Here is a 23,952-nt window from a genome sequence, read left to right as displayed (position 1 = left end):
GGGCCACAATGGGTATGTTTCTGAACACGGGACAAACAGGGGGATCCATTTTGAGGTGTAAATCCTCATTTTCATATAAACTATAGGGAAAAAAATGTCTTTAAAATGACATATTTGCAAAAATATGAAATTTTACTTTTTCTCCTCTAAGGCCGGCTTCCCACGGCCGTGACAGGCTCCGCCGCAGAATTCCTCAGCGGAGCCCGTCACGGCGCCCCCCAGAGACCCCCAATACTTCCGGATCCGGTGTCCTCCGTTCCGCGTGACGCGGCTGGTGGTGGGCGGGAAAGCGGTTTCACTCTATCTTCCGCTGTGCTACAGCGGAAGATAGCGTGACGGACGGCTTCCATTGACTGCAATGGAAGCCATCCGCGCGTACACCCGCGGCAAATAGAGCATGCCGCGGGTGAGGATGGGTGGTTTTACGGTGCGGAATTCCGTGGTGGAATTCCGCACCGTAAGCATTGTGCTATTAGGTTCAATAGAACCTAATAGCTGCGGCCAACGTAGTACGCGGCGGAAATCTGTCCGTGGGAAGGAGCCCTTAATTGAATTAATTCCTGGGGGGAAAAAAACTGTGGAGTCAAAATACTCCTGACCCCCTCAGTGAATATATTGAGAGATGTAGTTTTTAAAATGGGGTCATTTGTGGGGGTATCTATCATTCTGACACCTATGAGCCTTTGCAATCTTGGCTTGGTGCAAGAATATAAAGTGTTCCTTAAAATGCTGAAAAGTAATGTTACATTTGTACGTCTCCTAAATGGTTAAAAAACATAATTTTTTCAAATGTGCATTCAGAATAAAGTAAATAGATGGAAATATATATCTTAGCAAAAGTTTGTACAGTATGTTTGCACATATTTGATATATTACAGTGAAAATGTGAAAAAACGATAATTTTTTCAAAATGTTCCCAATATTGGCACTTTTAATATGTATACACAAATTCTATCGAACTATTTCTACCCCCTAAATGAAGCCCAACATGTGGCGAAAAAACAATATCAGAATCACTTGGATACGCAAAACCTTTACAGAGTTATTTTATGTTAAAGTGACACATGTCAGATTTCCAAGATTTGGCCTGATCATTAAGGTGCAAACAAGCTTGGTCACTAAGGGGTTAACGAGGTTTTCCCATGGAAGGAAGTTATCCCATATTCACCGCTGTGACCCCCATCAAATACGAGGGTCCTGAAGGTGCTTGAATGATTGGATTCATGTTTGAGCATGCTGCTGCTCCATTTTTTTGTAGGATCTTTGGGATTCCCATGCTCATGATCAGTGGGGGTCCCAGTGGTCGGACCCCACTGTTGGCGATCCCCAATCCTGTGGATAGGACATAACCTCTTTTCGTATAATAACTCTTTTAATAAATCTCCCTCAGAGTTGCAAAAAGCTCTCTGGCTCTTAACCCCTTGAGTGGCGGGTTTCCTACCACCCTGTCAGACCCACCAGGGCAGGTTTTTTAAAATGGTCTAATCATAGAATTACAACTAATTTTGCAGTTGCGTCTCAAGCACATGTGTGATTTTATTTTTGATTTTTTACAAAGTAAAGGGAGACAAGTGTTTTAATTTTTTTTTTATAATTTTTTTACTTTTGTTTTTTTTTTTTACTTTTTTTTTTTTTTTGTCCCTTTAGGGGACTTCCACAGGGACCCATCAGGACCCCTTGATCACATTCCGGGGGTCCGATGGTGACAGCCCTTTACATGCTGCAGTGACAGCCCTTTACATGCTGCAGTCACATAGACTGCAGCATGTAAAGGGTTAACACAGCAGAGATCGGAGGTATTCTCTGATCTCTGCTGTAACAGCTGGTACCTAGCTGTTCTCTGACAGCCCAGCACCAGCTCTCCCTGCCACAGAGACCATCGGCTTGCTTCTTACAAGCCGATGGTCTCTATGGCAACCTGTAAACAAAGCAGGAGACTTAGAAGCAGGAGATTGCCGGCAGACCGGCAATATCTTCTGCTGGTTTTTCAAAGCCCTTGATTTGTTCTCTGTGGGACTGTGCAGGCAGAGCACAATGTCACAGCTTGTGGCATTGTGCTCTGCAGCTCCCATAGTGATACATAGCCCGAAAATCTTCCGGGCTATATCACTATCGGCAGTGGAGCTCGTCCCGGATAATTTCCGGGCGTGCCACTCAAGGGGTTAACCTATATACATTAGACAAATCTGCCAATAATCTGATATAGATTGTCTGCCATCCTAGGAAGCATGCATCGGGCAGGTTTAGTTCCACCTGGCCTGATCTCTTGTTCCCCAGTGTTGCCTCATCGTGACATCTAGAAGATCGTAATGTTCAAGTGATCTGACCAATCACATTTCTGTAGGAGATCCTATGTACATGGGCAGCTTTACAGCCTGCTTGTTGAGAGGTGTTGCAGTTTATTTATTGTACACTAGATGGCAGTGTTTATATTCAGATTTCAACTTTTTCCCACTGTGTTTCACTTTCATGAGAATCTCCCAGTACTGACTGAGTTCAGGGTGATTTCATTTCATATAAGCCCTAGTATAGTTGATGGAAGGGAAGTTATGACGTCCATATATTGATGTCTCACTAACCTTTTCTCTTTCTCCAATATTTCTAGGTCTTGGTAAATCTTCCACACTTGTTGGTGGTTTTCACACAAATTTGGGAAAGGAATCTCGAGCCCAAACACTACAGAATGGTACGTAGATCTTTTCTTCTGTTTCTCTCTGCATTTTTTTGTTTTGTTGAGAGAGTGTTAAAACTTTCTTAGGAACATTTTTTTAGCCCATGTATTTCCATATAGATCACATGACATTTGTTCTATAACGTTGAAGCAGCCTCTTGGGGAGGCATGTATTGCCAAAAGCAATATAGATTAGTTTGTTACCTGTGACTTTCTCCGCATGGAATTTATATATATATTTTTTTTAATCTAATCTGTTTTGCTGTAAATTGAAACGTAAAAAGTTGAAATGGTGAAAGGAATGTAACTGTAATATGCCCTGTCTGCACAGTTCTGTACGTTTTTGGTCTTGTCATCTTTTGCTAGGATATAAAGGTTTTGTGGGCTGTATACATATGAGCACGCCATACAGTTGCCCATGTTTGTTCTAAATGTACACCTGCTACCTTAAGTGTTTGCCCTTAAACCTTATTGATCATCATCGCAAATGCTTTTTTGGGAGGCAATTGCACCCTTTTGAATTGAAAAGACAAATCCGTAGGTATTATCGGAATGCGTGGAATTAAAACACTTTGTCCTATTTGCTATACCAGTCATAATAATGGCCCTTACAATAATTCGCCCCAGGGGTGTAATTTGTAATCGTGTGCCGCATCAAGATTACGCATTAATAGGACTGGAACACCATATTTTAACCTCAGCTTAGGTAAAGTAAAAGCTACGCTGTGATTGGTTGCTATTTGTTATACTGCTGAGGTAAAATAAACGCTGTGCTGTGATTGGTTGCTTTGGGCAATACAGATTTTCTTTAAAATCTCAATCCATGTTAATGTGCCTTTTTGGTTCAAGTTTTAATCTCGGGCAACATGTGTATCCCTGCTAGCTTAATAATCACATATGTGCGGCCACAACGTCTGCCCTCAGGTGTCTGCCCGTTTGTGTATGCTTAGCTTATGATGTGCCCCCTTCCCCTCCACCTCGCCGCAGAGCGGAGGTGCGCATGCACATCACCAAATAAATCTGTCTTGCCACGCTCCCTAGAGAACCCTATAAATTTTGGGGGTACAATGTAGCCCACCTCCCTGCCAAGTTTAATCAAAATCGCTTCACCAAATTAGCCGTGAAAAGGTGACAGACAGATAGTTTCACATTTCTAACATTAGTATGGAGATGGCACACTTACTTACATACAGGGATTGCGTTCTTAAATCCTCTATATATACATATATTGTGCATAATGTTAAGTACTAAAATTCTCCTGACAGTTTACATAGTTGCCAAAGGTGCAAGCTGGGATGTTTAGCAAAGCTTGGCCATGTGAATTCTGTAGGTTGCAATGTGCAGGCTGTAGCATTGGTCATTAGGGGGTCCAATTACATCGGCATTTGATATATTGAATACACAGGTTAGAAATCTCTCTGCAGTTTCCCGGATTTTTTGTCTTCTATTTTTTGTTATTGTTTTTACAACGTTATGAATCTGATTTGATTTTCCTGTTCACATGAGGTATTCAAAAACTTTAAGCCTTTACTCCCAAGCAGCGCAGGATTCAGACTAACGTATTTGCGGAGGCATTTCTGCACATGAAAATCTCACAAGCATAACGCGACAAAGCAATGCCCTCGATTTCAATAAATTTGTTCAGGCGAACGTGTTTTTTCCGCACAAAATCTTTGTCCGTGAAACGATGGGTCTTGTTCTATCTTGGTCCGTGTTTCATATAAAGCTGCTATAGACTTCTATGGCAGCTAAAAAAAAGGGAAGGGGAGGGAGTTACCTGCATACAACGCAGGGGGAAGAACACAGCTGCCCTAATTAGGCATTTAATTTGCCACTCTATTCCACAAGAGGGATGTTACACATGTGAACGGGCGTTTCATTCGCCAAAAAAAACGATCGATCTGATGGCACCGACGTATCAGCCTGCTTCCCACCATCTCCAAACTTAACTCATGCCAAAATATCTTTTGTACAGTCGAACATATTTATGCATACACTCGTCTGAATAAGTCTGGCCTTAAATTTACGCTTTTGGAGCTCATTCACATGTGACTGTTAGTTATAGAAATTGGGAGTTGAGGAAATAAACCCAACAGCAGTATAAGGCTGGATTCAGACAAACGTATATCGGCTCGGTTTTCACGCCCAGCCGATATACGTCGTCTCTGTCTGCAGGGGGGAGTCTGGAAGAGCCAGGAGCAGTGCTCTGAGCTCCCACCCCCTCTCCGCCCCTCTGCACTATTTGCAATGAGGAGAGGTGGGGTGGGGCGGGGCTAATTCACGGAACTTAGCCCCGCCCCTGTCCCGACTCCTTTCATTGCAGATAGTGCAGAGGGGCGGAGAGGAGGCAGAGAGGGGGCGGGAGCTCAGTTCTTGCTCCTGACTCTTCCATCCACCCCCTCCTGCAGATGAGGACACCGTATATCAGCTTGGCGTGAAAACCGAGCCGATATATGGTCGTCTGAATCTACCCTAATAATGCGTTTATAACATTAAGGCTGGGGTCACACGGGACAGAAATCTCGTGGAATGACCGCACCAAAAAATCATGAGGGCCGCAGTGCATTTCTGCTTTTGGCTATCTCTCACCATAGAGAGGAGAGAGGCAGCTGCGGAAATGAAAGAAGAATTGACATGCTGCGTCTTTGTTTTCCGCGTGGCCTGGCCGCAGTTTGCGGACGAGATTTTAACAAAATCTCGTCCACTTTGCTGGCTGATCCTGGGATTAGGATCCGCCGGTGGAATTGCTGTACGGACATTCCGCACGGAAATTCCGCGGCTATTCCGTTCTGCGTGAACCCAGCCTACAACCAAAAAATGAAACCCCATTAATCGCCCGGTAAATCTACCGCTGTTCCAGCGCTGACCTACTGCCTTTTATCGTTCGCAGCGGTCACTTACATGCACGACCGACATCACTGCAGGCAAATAACCATAAACCAGCCGGGACCGCAGGAGCATCCGGAGATTTAGAAGGTGTATTTCTGAAACTCTTGTGCAACCCCTTTTAACCCCTTCATGACACGGCCTATTTTGGGCTTAAGGACGCAACAATTTTTGGCGGATTTTCTTCTCCGTTTATCAAAAGCCATAACATTTTTATTTTTCCGTGGACGCGGCCGTATGAGGGCTTGTTTTTTGCGTGACGAACTGTAGTTTTTATCGGTGCCACTTTTTTTTTATGATAGCAGGGAGAGAAAACGCATCAATTCTGCCATAGATTTTTTTTACAGCGTTAATCATGCAGCATAAATGAGACATTCCATTTTTTTCTGCGGACCGGTACAGTTACGATACCAAAATTCTTACATTTTTTTAGGTTTTCCCACTTTTCTGCAATAAAAACCCTTTTTTTTTGGAAATCTTTTTTCTATTCTAAATTGCTGCATTCAAAGTCCTGTAACTTTTTTATTTTTTGATGTACGGCGCTCTATGAGGGCTTATTTTTTGCGAGACGAACTGTAGTTTTTACTGGTACCATTTTGGGGTACATACGGCTTTTTTGACCACTTTTATTGCGTTTTTAGTGAGGCAAAATGCTAAAAATTAGGATTTTGCCTCAGTTTTTTAGCGTTTTTTTCCATGCACAGTCAAAAGCATGTGCAACTTATTGTACGTGTCGTTACGGACACGAAAATACCAAATATGTGGAGTTTTTAAAAACTTTTTTTATGCTAATCTGAGAAAAAGCATAAAAAAATGGTTTTTTTACACTTTTTTTAACATTTTTTTTAAATTCATTTTTTTAATCTTAGTTTTTTTTTACACTGTTTGTGTCCTTCTGAGGGACTTTAACCACTGCCCTGATGATCGCTGTCATAAGGCATGGCAGAGCTACTGCTCTGCCATGCCTGATCGCTTATACAGCGATCTCAGGCATAGGCAATACAGGACGCCAGTGTCTGGCGTCCTGTTGCCATGGTGACAGGCCGTACTCTCGCGATGACATCGCGAGTTCTGGCCGGAGACACAGAGGGAGTCCGCTCCCTCTGTGAACTCTTTCCCTGCCGCGATCTACTTAGATCGCGGCAGGGAAGGGGTTAACAGCGGGGGGCGCATCTCCGATGCCCCCCCGCTGTTGCAGCGGGACGCCGGCTGTGACTGACAGCCGGCTCCCGACGTAAGTTTACGTCCTGTTGCGGGAAGTACCAGGCTGCCAGGATGTAAACTTACGCCCTGCAGCGAGAAGGGGTTAATGCACCGTGTGATTAGGATTTGCTAAACCTTTTTCTCTTCAATGGTAAATTGATTGCTGTTTTTCAAAGTGCAGAAATAAAAACCTGACTAGCTCCAGTGTGTGAACAAGGTCCAAGAGGCCACTATTTATTTGTGTTTCCATCAGTAAGTAGTGTGGTGTTCTTCATATGACCAGCAGGGGGCTACATGCTCCTCTCACATCCCAGTGCAGTAAATCCATTTGACATCGTGGTCCGGTAGCTGATTGTGAGAGTTGTGTTCTTGTATACTTGCCATATTTACCTTCTCCTGGTTGGGGCTGAGGCTGCAGCATTTCGTCATCTGCCAGGAACTGCCCGCTCAGCACAATTCTGCTTCCAGTACTTTATAAATGAATAGTTGCTCTTGTGTGCTGCTAATTGGGCATGACATGATGGGAAGGAGTAAAGAGCATTGCTTTCTTACACAGCCAGATGTAATACTGACAACCTATTACAGGGCAACAAACGGCTCCTTGACATGGCCATCAGCGATCCTCCTGCATGCCCTGTGTGGTGTCCTGCCAGTCAGGCAACCGTAGATCACTGTAGGTAATGAGGGTTTATTGCACTGTGCGGACACTGACATTTCATTCTGCTTTAACTTTGGTCACCAAAGAGTAGAAAAAACAGGTTAAAGATCTTGTCCAGTTGAAAACTATTGACTGTCTAGCCTCAGAATAAGTAATCAATGGTAGATTAGTGGAGGTCTGCCACATTGGAACCCCACCGGTTAGCTGTGTGCTCAACTGGTGCACTGAGCTGATTTCTGCAAGAAGCAGACAGCTCCGTTCCCATTGCAGTGGCGTAGTTTGGTATTGCAGACTGAGTACTCATTTATTTCAATTGGAACTTTGCTGCAATACCAAGCCACCTGCTGTTTCTATTGAGTCACGAAAACTTCACAGAGGGATAACATATTGTTTTAGGCTAACACGGCGAGTGCGATATAGGGCCATGAATCGCAGCCCGATATTGCACTCGCCAATTTGCGATTTCCTGTACACAAAAAGATTGGACCTGCTCTATCTTAGTCCGTGTTATGCAGAAAGCTGCCATAGACTTCTATGGCAGCTAAAAAACCGGGAGGGGGAAGGAGTTGCCCTGCGTACAATAGAGGGAAAAGAAGACAGCTGGCGCTAATTAGGCATTTAATTTCCATTCTGTTGGACAGGAAGGCTTGCAAGCTTGTGAACTAGCATTTTGATTGCAAAAAAAGTGTTTGATCTGCTTAGACAGATGTATCAGCCTGTTTCTGGCCATATCCACACTTCATTCATGCAAAAACATGTTCCGTACTGGCTAACGTATTTACGCATACGCTCGTCTCATAAGCCCTTAACCTCTTAACGACCAGCCCATAGTGTTTTTACGTCCTCCCGAAGTGGGCTTTATTCTCTGAGGACGTAAAAACATGTGTCCTGCAAAGAATAAAGCCCCTCGGGCTCTGGATGTGACAGCTCCATGCTGTTGGTGCCCGCAGGTAGCCGACAGCATGGAGCTGTCATCCCAGGCTGTACGGACCCCCCCCCCCCCCCGGCATTGCGATCGGCGCTATCCAGCGGATAGCGCCGATCGCAAAAAAGTAAATAAAAGTACAAAAAAAGTTAGATTCAGCTGCCCTGATGGATCGGATTCATCAGGGCAGCTGAAAATACTCACCGAGGTCTGCCGCACTGCTCCCCGCTCTCCTGCCGCTCCGGGCCCCGAAGCCGGTTTTCTGCGCATGCGCGCCAGGCGGCATTACGTCAGCCGATGCGCAGAAGGTCCGGCGGCGCGGGAGATTTAAAATCTCCTGGCTCCCGGCTCCTGTAGGTAGCCGGGAGGCAGGAGATATCAGCGGGGACCGCGGTGTCCAATGGATAACGGCGATCGCGGAAAAGTGCAAAAAAGTTTTAAAAAAGTAAAGTTTCAGCTCCCCTCATGGATCGGATCAATGAGGGGAGGTAAAAATACTCACCTCAGGTCCGCCGATGTCCCCGGTGTTCCGGGACCCGAACTCTCCCTCGGCGCATGCGCGCCCGATGATTGACATCGGGCGCGTGCACAGAGGGGCTCGAGCCCCGGGAAATTCATGTGTAGCCAGGAGCAGAGAGATTATACCGGGGACATGATCGCTGTCATCCAATGGATAACAGTGATCATGTAAAGTAAAAAAAAAAAAAAAGTAAAAAAAAGTTCAAAAAGCTTACGTTTCATCTCCCCTCACGGATCATATCCATGAGGGAGGATGAAAGTACGCACATAAGGCCCCCCGGATTTATCCGCGGACCTTACCCCAGCTTCTGCGCACGCGCCCGTCGCCAAAATGGCGGGCACATGCGCAAAAATTGTGGATTCCCAGGATAATTTAAATTCTCCCTGCTCCTGGCTACAAAACGCAGCCAAGAGCATGGAGATTTCACGGGGGGCCGCGGTGAGTGGTTCCTGGTCACGTGTTCGCCATTATCCAATAATGGCGATCACGTAAAAGTTTAAAAAAAAAAATTTTGAAGTTTCATCTCCCTTCACCGATGCGATCGGTGAGAGGAGATGAAACTTTTTGCCGGAGGCCTGCGTATTTGAACCCCGACGCGATCCTCCTTCGTGAACCTTCCAGAATTCTGCACATGCGATTGCCAGCAAAATGCTGGACACATGCGCAGGAGTCGGGGAGCCCAGGAAACTTAAAATCTCCTTGCTCCCAGCGACCAACGGTCACAGAGAGCCTAGAGCAGTGACGGGTGGTCTCGTTGAACGGTCGCCGGTCACATGACCGGATAGGAATTACGGATTCTGCATGCGTCTGATCCGCGGTAATACGCAGATCAATCGCATTGGATTACACAATTCCGCTCACATTAGTGGGTTGGAATTATGTAATCCACTCGCAGAAAAGAGAACGCAGCAGGTTCTATTTTACCGCGGCTATCTATAGCATAGAGCCTATTGTGCTCCGTGGTCACGGATATACCCGCAGCCCATACGCAACTACGTTGTATACGGGCTGCTGTTACCCGCGTCATCGCTAAGCGAGGGTTCGGGAAATGCAAACAACAAAAAAGGTGTTCTGCGCATGACCGCCTGTGTGGCCGGCGCAGAGTGTGTGTGTGGGGGGGATTTTTAGGGAGTCAATTTTTATTCCGTACAAATAAGCAATGGGGCCTGGAATTTATTCAGTTGTGCCCTGAAATCCAACGGGTGTTCCCTCCTTTATAGGCCTTGCCATGCGTCCTGTAAGTAGATGAGGGCCACAATGAGTATGTTTCTGAACACGGGACAAATGGGGGTATCCATTTTTGGGTGAACGTCTTCATTCCTATGTACACTGTACAAAAAAACTTTTTAAATTAAAAAAATTGCCCAAAAAATTGAAAATCGTAACTTTTTCCTTCTGCTTTGCTTAGATTCATTCAAATACTGTGGGGTCAAAATACGCAGTACACCCCTAGATGAATTTGTTAAGGGGTCTAGTTTTCAAAATGGGGTCATTTGAGGGGCTTCTTTATAGTTTTGGCCGCTCAATAAGTGGGCAATTGGGCCTGGAATTTATTCAGTTGTACCCTGAAATCCAACGGGTATTCCTTTCATTGTAGGCCTAGCCATGTGTCCTGTAAGTCTATTAGGGCCACAATGGGAATGTTTCTGAACACGGGACAAACAGGGGTATCCATTTTGGGGTGAAGGTCTTCATTTGTGCTGTACAAAAAAACCTGTTTTTAAATTGACGCAATAGCCCAAAAAAATGAAAATCGTATTTTTTTCCTTTTGCTTTGCTTAGATCTATTCCAAAATTCTAGGGTTAAAATACACAGTACACCCCTAGATAAATTCGTTAAGGGGTCTAGTTTTCAAAATGGGGTCATTTGTGGGGGTTCTATATGGTTTTGGGCACTCAAGAACTCTACAAGTGGGCAATGGGGCCTAAAAGGACTTCAAGCAAAATCTATGTTCTGAAAGCCACTGATTACTCCTTTCATTTTGGGCTCCGTTGTGCATCCAGACATAAGATTAGGGCCACAATAGGTATGTCTCTGAACACGGGACAAACAAGGGTATCCATTTTTGGGTGCAAGTCTTCATTCATATGTGTGCTGTACAAAAAAAGCTGTTTTTAAAATGACAATTGCCGAAAAAACGAAAATCACAATTTTTTCCTTTTGCTTGGCTTGAATTTATTCAAAAACTATGGGGTCAAAATATGCAGTACACCCCTAGATAAATTCCTTAAGGGGTCTAGTTTTCAAAATGGGGTCACTTGTGGGGGTTTTCTATGGTTTTGGGCGCTCAAGAACTCTACATGTGTGCTATGGGGCCTAAAAGGACATCAAGCAAAATTTCTGTTTTGACTACTCCTTTCATTTTGGGCCCCTCTGTGGACTCAGATATAACATTAGGGCCACAATGGGTATATTTCTGAACACGGGAGAAATAGGGGTATCCATTTTGGGGTGTAAATCCTCATTTTCATGTAAACTATAGAAAAAAATGTCTTTAAAATGACAGATTTGCAAAAATATAAAAATTTTACTTTTTCTCCTCTAAATTGAATTAATTCCTGAAAAAAAACTGTGGGGTCAAAATACTCATGACACCCCTCAGTGAATACACTAAGGGGTGTAGTTTTTAAAATGGGGTCATTTGTGGGGGTATCTATTATTCTGACACTCATGAGCCTTTCCAATCTTGGCTTGGTGCAGGAAAATAGTGTTCCTCAAAATGCTGAAAAGTAATGTTAAATTTGTACGTCTCCTAAATGGTTTAAAAAAAACGAAAGTTTTTCCAATGTGCGCCCAAAATAAAGTAAACGGGTGGAAATATAAATCTTAGCAAAAATTTCTATATTATGTTTGCACATATTTAAGATATTGCAGTTGGAAATGTGAAAAAATGACGATTTTTTTTGTCAATTTTCCCAATTTTGGCGCTTTTAATAAATAAACACAAATTCTATCAGTCTATTTTTTCCGCCTAAATGAAGCACAACATGTGGCGAAAAAACAATGTCAGAATCGCTTGGATATGCAAAACCTTTCTGGTGTTTTTCCATGTTAAAGTGACACATGTCAGATTTGCAAAATTTGGCCTGGTCATTAAGGCGTAAACAGGCTTGGTCACTAAGGGGTTAAGGTTAGGCTCACAGGGGTGGGTTTGTTTCAGATTTTCCTTACCTTAGGGTACATGGACTGGTAAAACGTTGCGCCCGAGTTACTTGAGTGCATTTCGCAGCACATGGACATCCCGTGGCTGAAAATTGGATGGAAAAGCTTGTGCGCATGGACCCTTATGCTGTGGGGAAAAAGAATCCACAGTATATTGACCTGCTGTGCAGATTTAAAATCCACAGTATATTAATTTATGCTGCAAATGTTCAGCGTGGACTTTACCTTTTGCGTGTTATCTGCGGATCCGCACCAAAATCCCCAGTGGCTTTTCTGCTGCAGTGGACGTTCTACTGCTATACCCTAAGGGTTCATTCACATGAGCATAAATACATGCCTTATTACACACCTAATAGAATTCAGTAAATTTATTCATGTGTGTATTTTTCATGGGATTTTCGTTTGCATGAAAAATGATGTTTGCATTACGGACTGAAATAGACCATTAAAGTCAATTGGCCCAGGAATGCGTTGCGTATTCATGGGCTGAAATTTGCCTATGCCAATGTGAATGAGCCCTAAGGCTGGGTTCACACGAGGCGGATTTGCCGCGGAAATTCCGTCCGGATTCAGTGGATTTCAGTGGAAATTTGAAGCAGAAATCCACACAGTTTACCGTGGATTTGCATTATAGCTGCCATGTATCCGCGTACGGATTATCCCCATTCATTGGCTCCAATCCATTTATGTACCCTACCTCAAGGGACATATCTGCTCTGTATAAACTATGATGATAATTTTGTGTAGATTCCTCAGCACATCCACAGTGGGTTTAAAAAAAAAATCTAGAGTGTACTGTGTTTTCAATAAAAGCATCATTGACCCAAGAAACCTACCAAAAGTGCCGAACATTCACACTATTTATAAAGCTTTTCATCAATTCCTGCAGACTTGCATCTCCTCTGATGCTTCTTTACTTAGAAGTAATAAAAATGCTGTTTAAAAGTGTCCTTTTACCATAAAGCACTTTGTGTGAAATAATCAAAAAATGTTATGCCAACATCCAAGAAAGCTTGCAGCTAATCCCCAAAATGCCCATTGTTTACATCATCATCTATTTCAATTCAAATATTGTCGCGGAAGAAGAAACGCCAATTTTAGGGAAATTCGGCTTTGGAGAATGAAATGATACCGGTGACTGGCTTTTACAATTTTGCCAAGAAAACTGATTAATGATTTATGTACACGTTGATCGCGCGACCAAAATGTCGTCTGTACACCTGGACGTCTCCTAACAGAGTTCACCGCAATCAAATCGATTACATTTAGTGCTCCCAAAAGTGGAAAAATTCAGTTCTAGCCACAAAAACGTTCTCGGGTACAGACTGCGGTTCTGACCAACAACTGCTTGTTGCCAAAATCAAACTGTTCCTGTAATCGCAGAAAAACAGCAGCATCAGCATTGAGATTTGTTGACTCTCGCTTATGCAGTAGAAGTAATGAAATCGGAAGAGGCAAACAAAAAAGGGCCCACCAGAGAGCTCTTCACTCATGTTAAAAAGGCTCATGCTCATTGATCGGGATGACAAGAAATTACACAATCCTAAACAAATCAAGCATAGTTGGCAGGAATATACAGAAGAACTGGATGCCAATGATCATGGAAACCATCAACTGCAAACAGAAGAACTAACAGAATTAGAGCCTGATATCCTGAAAGGATGAAGTTGAATGGGCACTACCAAATTGGAAAGCCCTGGAATCGATTGTATACCTACTGAGCTGCTCAAACCCCTGCCAGTCCAGATGCTAACAGCACAGATCTGGAAACCAAATCGTGGCCAGAAGATTGGGTAAGGCCAGTTTTCGTGACACTTCCCAAAAAAGGCGACCCAAGAGAATGCTCAAACTACTGCATGATAGCCCTAATATCACATGCAAGAAAAATCCTACTGAAGATTATGCAAAAACGCATGGCTGTGATAGTGGAGCGGGAGCTCCCAGATGCACAAGACAGTTTTTCACAAAGAGGAACAAGAGATCAAATTGCAAATCTCTGATGTATTATTGAAATAGCCTGGGAGTACCAGGAGATGTACATATGCCCTAGTGATTACAGCAAAGCCTTCAGTTGCACTGAACAGGACAAGCTGTGGCCAGGCCTAAGACAAATGGGAGTCTCAGAACATCTGGGACAACATATACAGTTCTTATATGCGAACCAAGAGGCTACGGTCAGGATCTCCAATGGTAACATGGAATGGTTCAGAATCAGGAAAGGTGTATGCTAAGGCTGCATCTTATCCCTTGTGTTTTTCAATCTGTATGCAGATTTTTGAGGCAATACAATTTAGACAAATCCAACATCGGAGTCGAGACCGGTGGAAGAAACTTCAATGATCTGAGATATACAACCTTGCTGGCAGAAAGACAGGAAGATCTTGAACAACCGATACTAAAAGTTAAAAAAGGAAGTGAAGAAGCAGGCCTGTACTTGAATATCAAGAAAATGAAGATCATGACAACAGCCGGTAACCGTACAGGAAAAATCAACAATAAAGAAATTGAAGCAGTTCAAGGTCTCCTCTTACTCTGATCGAAAATCAACCACAATGGAGAATTAAGACCCGAAATAAACCGAATTGCACTAGGTCGCAGCGCTATGTTAAGTATGGTCAAAAGCTGGAAAATTGAAGGCACAAATATGGTAACGAAATACCAGATAGTCGACTCGATCATCTTGCCAATTGCAACTTACTGCTGTGAAAGTTGAACACTAAAGAAAATGGACTGAAGGATGATTGATGCCTTCAGACTTTGGTGCTGAAGGAAACTCCTATCAATTCCTTGGACTGCCAAGATCACGAAGAAAATAGTCCTAGACCGCATCAAACCAAAGTTTTCATTGAAGGGCAAAATGACAAAACAGACTCTCATATCTTGGCCACATAATACAAGCTAATTCATTAGAAATATTGATAATGCTTGGAGTGGTCAGCGGCAAAAGAAGACCTGCCTGCCAAAGAACACGTTGGCTGGATGCTATCAAAGCTGACGCCAACACATTAATGATCGAACTGAATGAAGCCGTACAAAACAGAACCGTGTAAAAAGGGCGGATCCATAAAGTGTCCAAGAGTCAGCGCCGACTAAACGGATAAACGTACTGTGTGTGACTCTAGCCTTGTACAGACCCTTGAACGCAACTGGATTCAGGCAGTATTTGTGATCTGGATGGGTGGATATGACCTAAATACCAGTGCATATAATAAATAATAGTTTTATATACAAGTGCAGATCCCATTAGAGGTCTCGCAGACCTTTTATTCCATTGGACATCTCGCAGTCCTACTTAAACCAGACCCCTGCAATCTGGATTTCACCAAATCCACGGTCTTCTGATGACTTCTGCAGGCCATGAGCGGTGGCAGGAGCCTGATGCTTCTGTGCCCGGCAGGTGGCATCTCCACAAATCATTTAAGAGCTGAAGGAATTTCTTTTGTCCTCTGCTGGATTTCTTTGTATTTGCTGGATCCAGTAAGTTACCCGAGGAATGTTGAGTCAGATCCAGTTGTTGTGGCTTAAAAATAGATGCTTTTAAAATTAGATTCTTTTCTTCTGGGAGCGGAGCGGTCACCCCGGTATGCACTTACAAATAGCTTTCGCTGGTAATCTTAGCACAGATTATTCTCATTTTCTTTCCAATTTAAGATGAATGCACATGTTGCAGATTAACACCCCTCCCTTATAAATAGTTTTATTAGACATTGTGCTGGGATTCGTCTTAGGCAGCAAGAAAATTGTATGAGCTGTGCAGATCTGAGAGTCATTCATATTTAAGGACTATTTATATATGCAAATTAAAGCTAATTTTCAGTCAGAATAACGAACACGTTACGGCTCATTCACAAGGACATATCTCCCATCCATTTGTTGTCCATGTATTTCACTGACAGCACATAGGCCCATTATAACCAACACAGACCTGCAGGTATTGGAGAGTGTGCTATCTGATTTGATTTACACATACACCCGTGTAAATTAACCCTTTATTGAAATGCTACTCCAAATCAAAGTGTAGGAATGTGTGAAGCTGGGTCAGTATAATGAACCGTATTAAGGCAACCAAGGGGTTGTCTGAAGTTTTTAGTACCCACAGATCTGAGGATGGCTGGGAGGGTACCGGGACCGAGCGCGCTGCATCGATGCAGTAAAATAAACCTCAATGCAGTGTTTGTTCTATTCTTGGTGTGCTGTTTGTGTGTGAATTTTTTTACTTTTATCTAATCTATCTTTACGATCCCCATTTACAATGTGCCTCATGATTGACAATGCTGCTGGGCATGCACTCGCTAGGGTAGATGTGGGGGGTGGATGGTAGCATGGGAGTACAAACGATCATTTGATCAGGCAGCTAGCTGGGTGACAGAAGAACGGGTAGAGGGAAGAGATCCAAGGAGGCGAGTTCTGAACCGGCACACCAACAAGCTTGCAAAGTTGGCAGATGAGAGGAACGCCATTACAGTATGACATGGCCTCTGACCGCCAGGGGGATGTCTGCTTCAGTAAGAATGGGAATAGGAGCATTGGGCAGGCTAAACAGGTCCTGGTAGTGGGGAACTCAATTATTAGGGAGACAGACAGGGGAATCTGCCCGAAAGAGAAAGATTGTCAAACGGTGTGCCTTCCCAGCTCGTGGATCAGGTTGACGGATTACTGGGAGGGGCGATACAATAATACCGATGTCCCTAACAATTTCTCCTAGTGTACCACTTAGTAATTCTTTTAGGATTGCATATTCAAGTATTTTTGCAGAGGTTTACATATAGAAGAATGAATTGTATATTTATTAAAAAAAATTAAAAACACTGCATTCTGAAGTTAAACTAGTAAAAGGCTCAAAAATATACAATTACAATTGGAGGGGTGACATCTGCTTCAAAATCCGCAATGGGAAATGTGACGCCGATTTTGGTGTGAATTTTCCACTGCAGAAAACCCCACCCATTCCCTATGTGTGACTGTACCCAGAAAGGGATCTCTAGTGAATAGGTGTTTAAGGACACAGATTACACATTGTGTGAACAAGGCCTTAACGTACCTATTATACAGGACAACTGTTAGGCACTTAAGGCCGATTTACATGCCAAGACGATTGAAAGATTGACAGCTTTAGCAATCGTTTTGCATAAAGCGTTAATGAACACTAATGTCCATTAACCCTTTATCAGTTTCATTTGTGCGTAAAAAAAGGCCTCCATGAGCTATTTGCAGATCACAACAAGTGGTCTGAGCTCTGCACACGGCTCCATTGTTCTCGCATAGGCTGTCGGCTGAATACAATGTAATCTCCGACTCCCATGTAGAACACAGCATGCGGTCCCTGTTATCTTCTCTCCGGCTGAACGATGATCATTCAGCCAAAGAGTGAACGATGGTAGCGTTTACACGCAACAATTAGCACTTATATGCTATCGTTTGAGCGAATTTTGAGCTCTAATCGTTGCGTGTAAATGGGCCTTGAAGCACCCAACAGCTGTCCGAGCGATTATCCCTGCTGCGCTTTCACATGGGAGCGATGTTCGCTCGCTGAATGGAGGCGAAGCACACAGAGATCTCTTCTGGCTTATTCATTTAAATGAACCCGTAGGTAACAGTTTTTTACATGCAAATTGCTCAAAAACTTGTCCAGGTAAGAAAATTGTACTTCAATTTCACTGTGCAACAATGCAAATATTCCCCACAATCCACCTAAATTACAGGTTGCACACAGACTACTTCTGTATGAGAGGGGCACAATTCTTGAACATTGCGGAAACAAACGACCTCAGGAGTGCAACAAAGGTGGCAATGGTGGTCTTTGCTTAGTGTAATAAAGGTTTGCAGTCCTTCACTGCTACAAGGGTAACGAAGGTGTTGCAACCGCAGAATGAGAATTCCCTCTTTGCTATAAATCAGTTTTATAGAGTAAGATACAATCCAGAATTATTGCATCGGTGTAGCTGTAATACAGCCAGTGGCAGAGGGGGCACAGACATAATAAGCCAGGCTGGATGTGATCAGCATGCTGCCTGGAAGTCGTGCCCTGAGGACATGAGTCAAAGGTTACAGTGTTTCCAGACAATATGACTATACGATTAGTAACACCACTAAGACAACCTTTGAGGGGGTTTGGCTTTCCATTCTTCTCCATCCTTGTCCATGAACCTATTTAATCTGCTGTGCTATCTATTACCTCCGATAATTAAATCATACTTCCTGTCTTGTGAAACAATTCATGATGATGGCAGACGGTGTGACCCGAGGGCTGCAAGGAATTATCTGCTGATGCGTCTCGGATCCACGTGAGAAGGTAATATTAATGAAGTCTGTGGCCATTAGAGAAACACCTTCAGCACTCAGTCAGGCGAGACTGATCAGACATCATTCAAATCAATGGCAGCAAAATCTGACCAACGTCAGGGGCTTCAGCGTTGGCCTGAGATTACAGACGTCCGTAATGTGCTATAGATACGTGTGAGCAGAACACATCACAGTCATATGACCAATATCCCCTTTACGGCAGGGTGAACGTATGCTGGAGTGGGGCAGCAGGGAGCAACACCACTACATCTAATACTCCAACCCTTAGGCTAATTTCACACAGGCGAGTGCGATATCGGCCGTGAACTTGCCAACGTGCCAGGTCTCCGCAGGTGCCAGGTGTTTTCGTGCGATGCTGTGCCAGCCCCATTGAAAAAAATAGGTGATACGATGCAAAGTGTTCTGAGGGAAGACCCAAAGATAGGACATGCCGCTGGCAAAAAAAACAACAAAAAACTGCAAATCTCACACAATTTTCTTCGCGTGAAACCAGCCTTACACAAGCTTTTAACCCCTTAAGCTATTGTGACTTGTTTCTCATCCGTTTGTTCCACAAGCTAGATTTTTTACTTTTCCATAAACAGTCATATGAGGCCTTGTGTTTTGTGGAAGGAGTTCTATTTTTTTAATTGTTTCTTTTAATGGGGCAGTAACCTTTCAGACAAATTATGCTCATCCAATAGCTTGCGCCAGTCTCCTCACTTCTGTAATATACTTGCATTAAAAATGAAATGTAAGCCAAACCCTGAAAATAAGCCCTAACTACACATTATTAAAAATAAAGCAATACTTATCTAGCAGGCACCATCCTGTTCACTGCTGCTCTTGCTTCTGTCCTCAGCAGCCGACAGAACAAGCGGGAGGGACCCGGACGGCGCCTGACAGATGAATATAAGACATCACCCCCAAAATAAGAACCTGTGCCTCTTTTGGGGCAAAAATGTATGTAAGACAGGGTCTTATTTTCAGGGAAACATGGTAGTAGGTAGGGCTTAGACGACCAAGATCCATGGCAGACCTACAAACTTTCACAAGGCTCCCAGACTGCCTCAACAAACTGCTGGCTGCCGACCCACAAGGGTTCCTTCTCTGGCCAGCTATTTAGACACCCTGGTCAGCATTGACCGTGCCACTTAAACTGTTAAACGACCCTGATTGGAGCTGGTTTCAACAGTGGCGGTGGGTTCCAAAACCTGCTTCACACAACCCCTGATGGATATATTCGTCGTAGGTCATTAAGAGGTTAAGCTGTCCTACAACAACTATAAAAATTAACATGGAGTTAAGTCTCTGCCTCCTCTTTTACATGGCAGATGATAAATCATTGTCAAGCCATGAACGAAGATAGTCGTTTCCTTAGGCGCCCCGCCTAGTGCTGTCCAAGCTAATACACAGACCTTACACGGCCTTACTGAATGCTTATAAGGACATGCACATCTTTTTCACATGGACCATGGCATGTCCTATTCCTATCAATTTCAGGGACGAGAACCTGAACTTGTCAATGCATGTAAATCTGCAGCTTCTGCATAAATTGGGTGCGTGTGCTGCCAGACACGAATAGTGCCCGAGCGTCTCGCACACAACTCGAACACACAGCTTGTGTGCACCAAGCCTTACACGCAAAGACAATGATTTCAAACTACTGAAAATTGAAAATTTTAGCGATCTTTTTGCATAAAAGGCTAATGGACACTAACGTCCATTAACACTTTTATCATCTTCATTTGCATGTAAATGGGCCTCCAGGAGCTGTTTGCAGAGCCCTGCATGTGACTAATCACATGCCCCGCTGTCCTCACAGCTGCATTGTTCTCCTAGGAGCTGCCAGCAGAATACAATGTAATGTCCCGCCTACCATGGAGAACACCGCATGCGGTTTGTTGAGAGATACTTAATCTCTGCGGCTGAACGATTGATTTTAAGTTCCCCTTAAAATCATTGTTCAGATGAAAAGTGCATGATCGCTCATTTTCGGTTGTTTGAACGGATTTTGAGCGATAATAGTTAGGCCAAGGATCACGGTGATAACAATAGGTCTGTAACTAAGAAAAAAAGAATAGAGCTACAAAAATAAGAGATTAGCCTCAGGTCACAAAAGCATCTGTAAAAGAGCCAAGACAGATCCATAATAGGACAGCCGTAGCCTGTTCTGGAACACACAGTGCACCCTAATTTCCCCAATGGTGTTTGTTGCAGCAAAGAGGGCCAATTATAGCAGCCCAAAGAATACCAAAAATGGTCTGTGATACCTGACCTTAGGGACTCACTGCCACGGAGGGGCTCCTGACCCGGCTACTAAGTGGATCTCATTTGTGTATCACTGCTACGATATAACATTCTATTACTGTAAATATAGTTCGGCACAAATTCCATAACCTTTCAAGCGTTGAAGATGTTTAGATATTAAAACAGGTCTGTTGAGCTGCAACACATACTCAAAGTGACAAACAATGGAAAATATTTATACTGAAAGACACAAATAACTTTGGTACTGCTAATATCAGGCAGCAAAGTATCCGCTCCCTCTTCCAAGGTCATGAAGAAAGCAGCAAGAGATCAAACGTTTCCATTTTATAAAACTTCTTGATGTTGTTACATAGATGGATATTTAGAAGGGACACTTCACAAAGCCATCTCTGTGATCAGCTGTTAATGCCCAGGGAAGCAGAGCCTGGCCACAGACTTGGGGGAGTGCAGCATTATGTGGCAGCTATTCCAATGAGCGGAGTAATTACTGCATGGGCAGGTCAGGCCCCTAGGGATAGAGCAACTCTCATACTGCTGGAAAACCCCTTTAATTGATGCTGTATCCTTAAATTAGGTCCTCATTAAAAGATCAGTAGTGGTTCATCAGCCAGCACCCCTGCAGATCAACTGTTTATGCACACACAGGTAGTAATGAGGAACAACCTAAAATCTTCCCTGACTTGTAGTTCATTAATTCTATGATTGATGACCACCCATATTCAAATCCGTGTCCCAAGGCTGCCGGGGAGCCCACGAACGCCGAAACTGCGCGTATTATAACGTACAAGAAGTGCACTGTAGGAGTGGTTGCAGTGATATGCAGCGGACTTCGGAGGGGTTTTACGTGCCACTGTGCTGTGAAGTTCACGAGCGGAATCCTCGTGACTCCTGCAACTATTAGGTTCTATTGAACATATTAGCTTGCCAATGCTCGCATGCGGAATTCTACCGCAGATTTCCACAGCAGGAAATCGCAGCATGTTCTATTTGCCGCAAATTTACGCCACAGGAGGTCTCCATTAATATAGCAGCACTAGCCGCAATCACCAGCAGGCACTTTATTGTTTTTAATCGCAGTACTCCCACGGCATAAATCCGTGGACATATCCCACAACCAAGGCTGGAGCTGCTGCCAGATTTATCTGACATTTTTTGTTTTGGTTTACTTATCACTCTCTGTAGCCAGGCTTCCAGCGATTAGTGCTGTTTGCCTGAGCATAGATAGGGATAATAGGCTAGGTTTATTTGCTGTTACTCCTGGGTTTAAGAGGGAACGTAAACCTTCAGATATTAGGGTCAGAAAGTGAGGTTAGGAAGTTGTCAACTTTCATCTCGTTCAGACACATTGTGTTCTGGGACCCTTCATAGCCGTGATCTCGGCACTGGCAGATCATATCCAACTGATGAAAGATTGCCTGCGGATGTGTATCCCATTTGCATTCCATCAATTGTATAGATGATCAGATGATTTCTACATTACATAGCGCTATTCACTCAAATTTTATTGGGGAAGTACGAAACGCTTGTAATTTATCTCTATACACTCAATACGCTTAATTTAAATTTATGCTGCAATTGGGCATAAATAATTGAGTGTACGATCCTTGACAATTATCGGTTTCTATCTGTATGATACTTTTGCTCCTGATGAATCGCGTAAGCGAGGAAACGCGTTGAGCCTGACAGACTAGAGCTCGATGTATAACGGAATCGATATGGATTCCTTCTATATTGTCTGATACTAAATGGGACAACAAGGATCATAGTTACCAGAATATCACTATTGTGACAACTATAGTAGTCCACCACTATTATACCTGTGTGACTGCTTGAGAAGAAACGTATAAGTAAATACATCATCTGAACACATTCAGTTTTCTTTTATGAAACCTTCACTTTTCCTTGTAGGATTTTATAATAAAATTAAATAAAGGTTATATTTTATTTTAGGATTTCGGGCAACTAATACAGTTTAATAAATCTGCTCCAATGTATTTGAGAAGCCAGTGACCACTTAAAGGGAGTCGTCTGTTAGCAGTTCTATTAATTAAAGGCTTCTGACAGCGATATGTTGGGCATACCTTAATCTAGCTTGTTTACATCACCAATGTTGATTTAAATCAATTTTTCTTCCCCACTGCACAGGGAGGTAAGTGCCCTGAGGGCGGGGCTTGTGATCTACTCAGGACCTGATGGAGATCTACCTGTAGATCCTGATCTGCTGGTTGCCTGACTATCTCTAATAGTACGGCTATTTCCTATGGGAGGGATTGTTATCTCAAGTATGACTGTACAAGGGTGTGTAGAAGTACAAGGGCCATATATTTAGGTTTACACTATACTATGCAGAAGCTGCCGCTCACGTTCAGGGCTGATTCTACTAGTAGAACTTTATTGTACATAAACTGCTTCACTGCTCCTGCCGCATTCTTGGCTTCACGGTAGTAAAACTTTACAAGCTCCCAGTGCCTTGGCAACGCTACCTTTTATTCTAGTAAAAGAAAACAAGAAGCTATACTGAGCAGGACCGAGATGTGGGGCTTCTTAAAGAACATGTCTTACCAGTATAAGGCCAGTTTCACACAGCGACAAAATCGCACTATTTTCTTGGATTGCGACAGCACTACCAATCGTGTGTATGTGAAGCCCATGCTTCCTTCACATTAGCGATGTTTTACAGCCTGCGACATGGTGAGAAAAAATAAATAAATTGTGGGTTGCTCAATATTACTGCCATTTGCGATGTTTTGTAGCCCCTGTTTCCCTGTGGAGCCTTCGTATGTGTTGCATCGCATGAAAATGTGGTTTTCGTGCGATGTAACTTTTACAGTAGGAAATCCTACTGTAAAAGCCATAAAATTAGCCCTAGCTACATAAAAAACCCCAAAACCAAATGCATCACCGAAGAAACGCTGTCAGCTCCGCCGTGTCTTCTCTCAGGTCCCTGACACTTGTCTTCAGGCATCTCTTCCTGGTCTGGGATTTGAAAATCCCTGCCTCCAGGAAGCACTGCCTCTGATTGGCTGAGCTGCTGCGCTCGAGAGCCAATCAGAGCCAGCACTCAATGAACCAATCACAGGTATTCATTCAATTCACGCAGATCCCAGCTATTGCAGGCAGGTGTCAGATGTCAAAGACAGCCAGCACTTACTGTGTATTGAGTGGGATCGGCTAATGATCCCACTCTATACAAACCCTGCACGCTCAGGACATAAATGTACATCCTGGGACATGAAGTGGTTCAAGGGAACTTGTCACCACCTATGAACACCACAAACTAAGTAGTGTTGCTCATAGGGCAGATTCCGAGGAGTCTGGGGATGTATTTTCTATACTTGCCCAGCTCTCCGTTCCTGTGCAGTCACGCCTGAAA

At 43.6% G+C, this 23,952-nt stretch overlaps 1 protein-coding gene across 2 annotated transcripts in view; it reads left to right on the top strand.

Annotated features, from left to right (window-relative positions):
• The window catches only part of BRF1 (BRF1 RNA polymerase III transcription initiation factor subunit), a 286,967-nt gene that overhangs the window by 8,685 nt on the left and 254,330 nt on the right, over positions 1-23,952 (top strand). For both annotated transcript variants that reach the window (XM_066608177.1, XM_066608176.1), the window contains exon 2: positions 2,606-2,686. In XM_066608177.1, the coding sequence (XP_066464274.1) occupies positions 2,606-2,686 (81 nt within the window). The remainder of the gene's footprint in view (positions 1-2,605; positions 2,687-23,952) is intronic.

Source organism: Eleutherodactylus coqui, chromosome 6 (genome assembly GCF_035609145.1).
Source record: "Eleutherodactylus coqui strain aEleCoq1 chromosome 6, aEleCoq1.hap1, whole genome shotgun sequence".
NCBI lineage: Eukaryota > Metazoa > Chordata > Amphibia > Anura > Eleutherodactylidae > Eleutherodactylus > Eleutherodactylus coqui.
The sequence above is the reverse complement of the archived record's forward strand: the minus strand, read 5'-3'. Positions and strand labels throughout refer to the sequence as shown.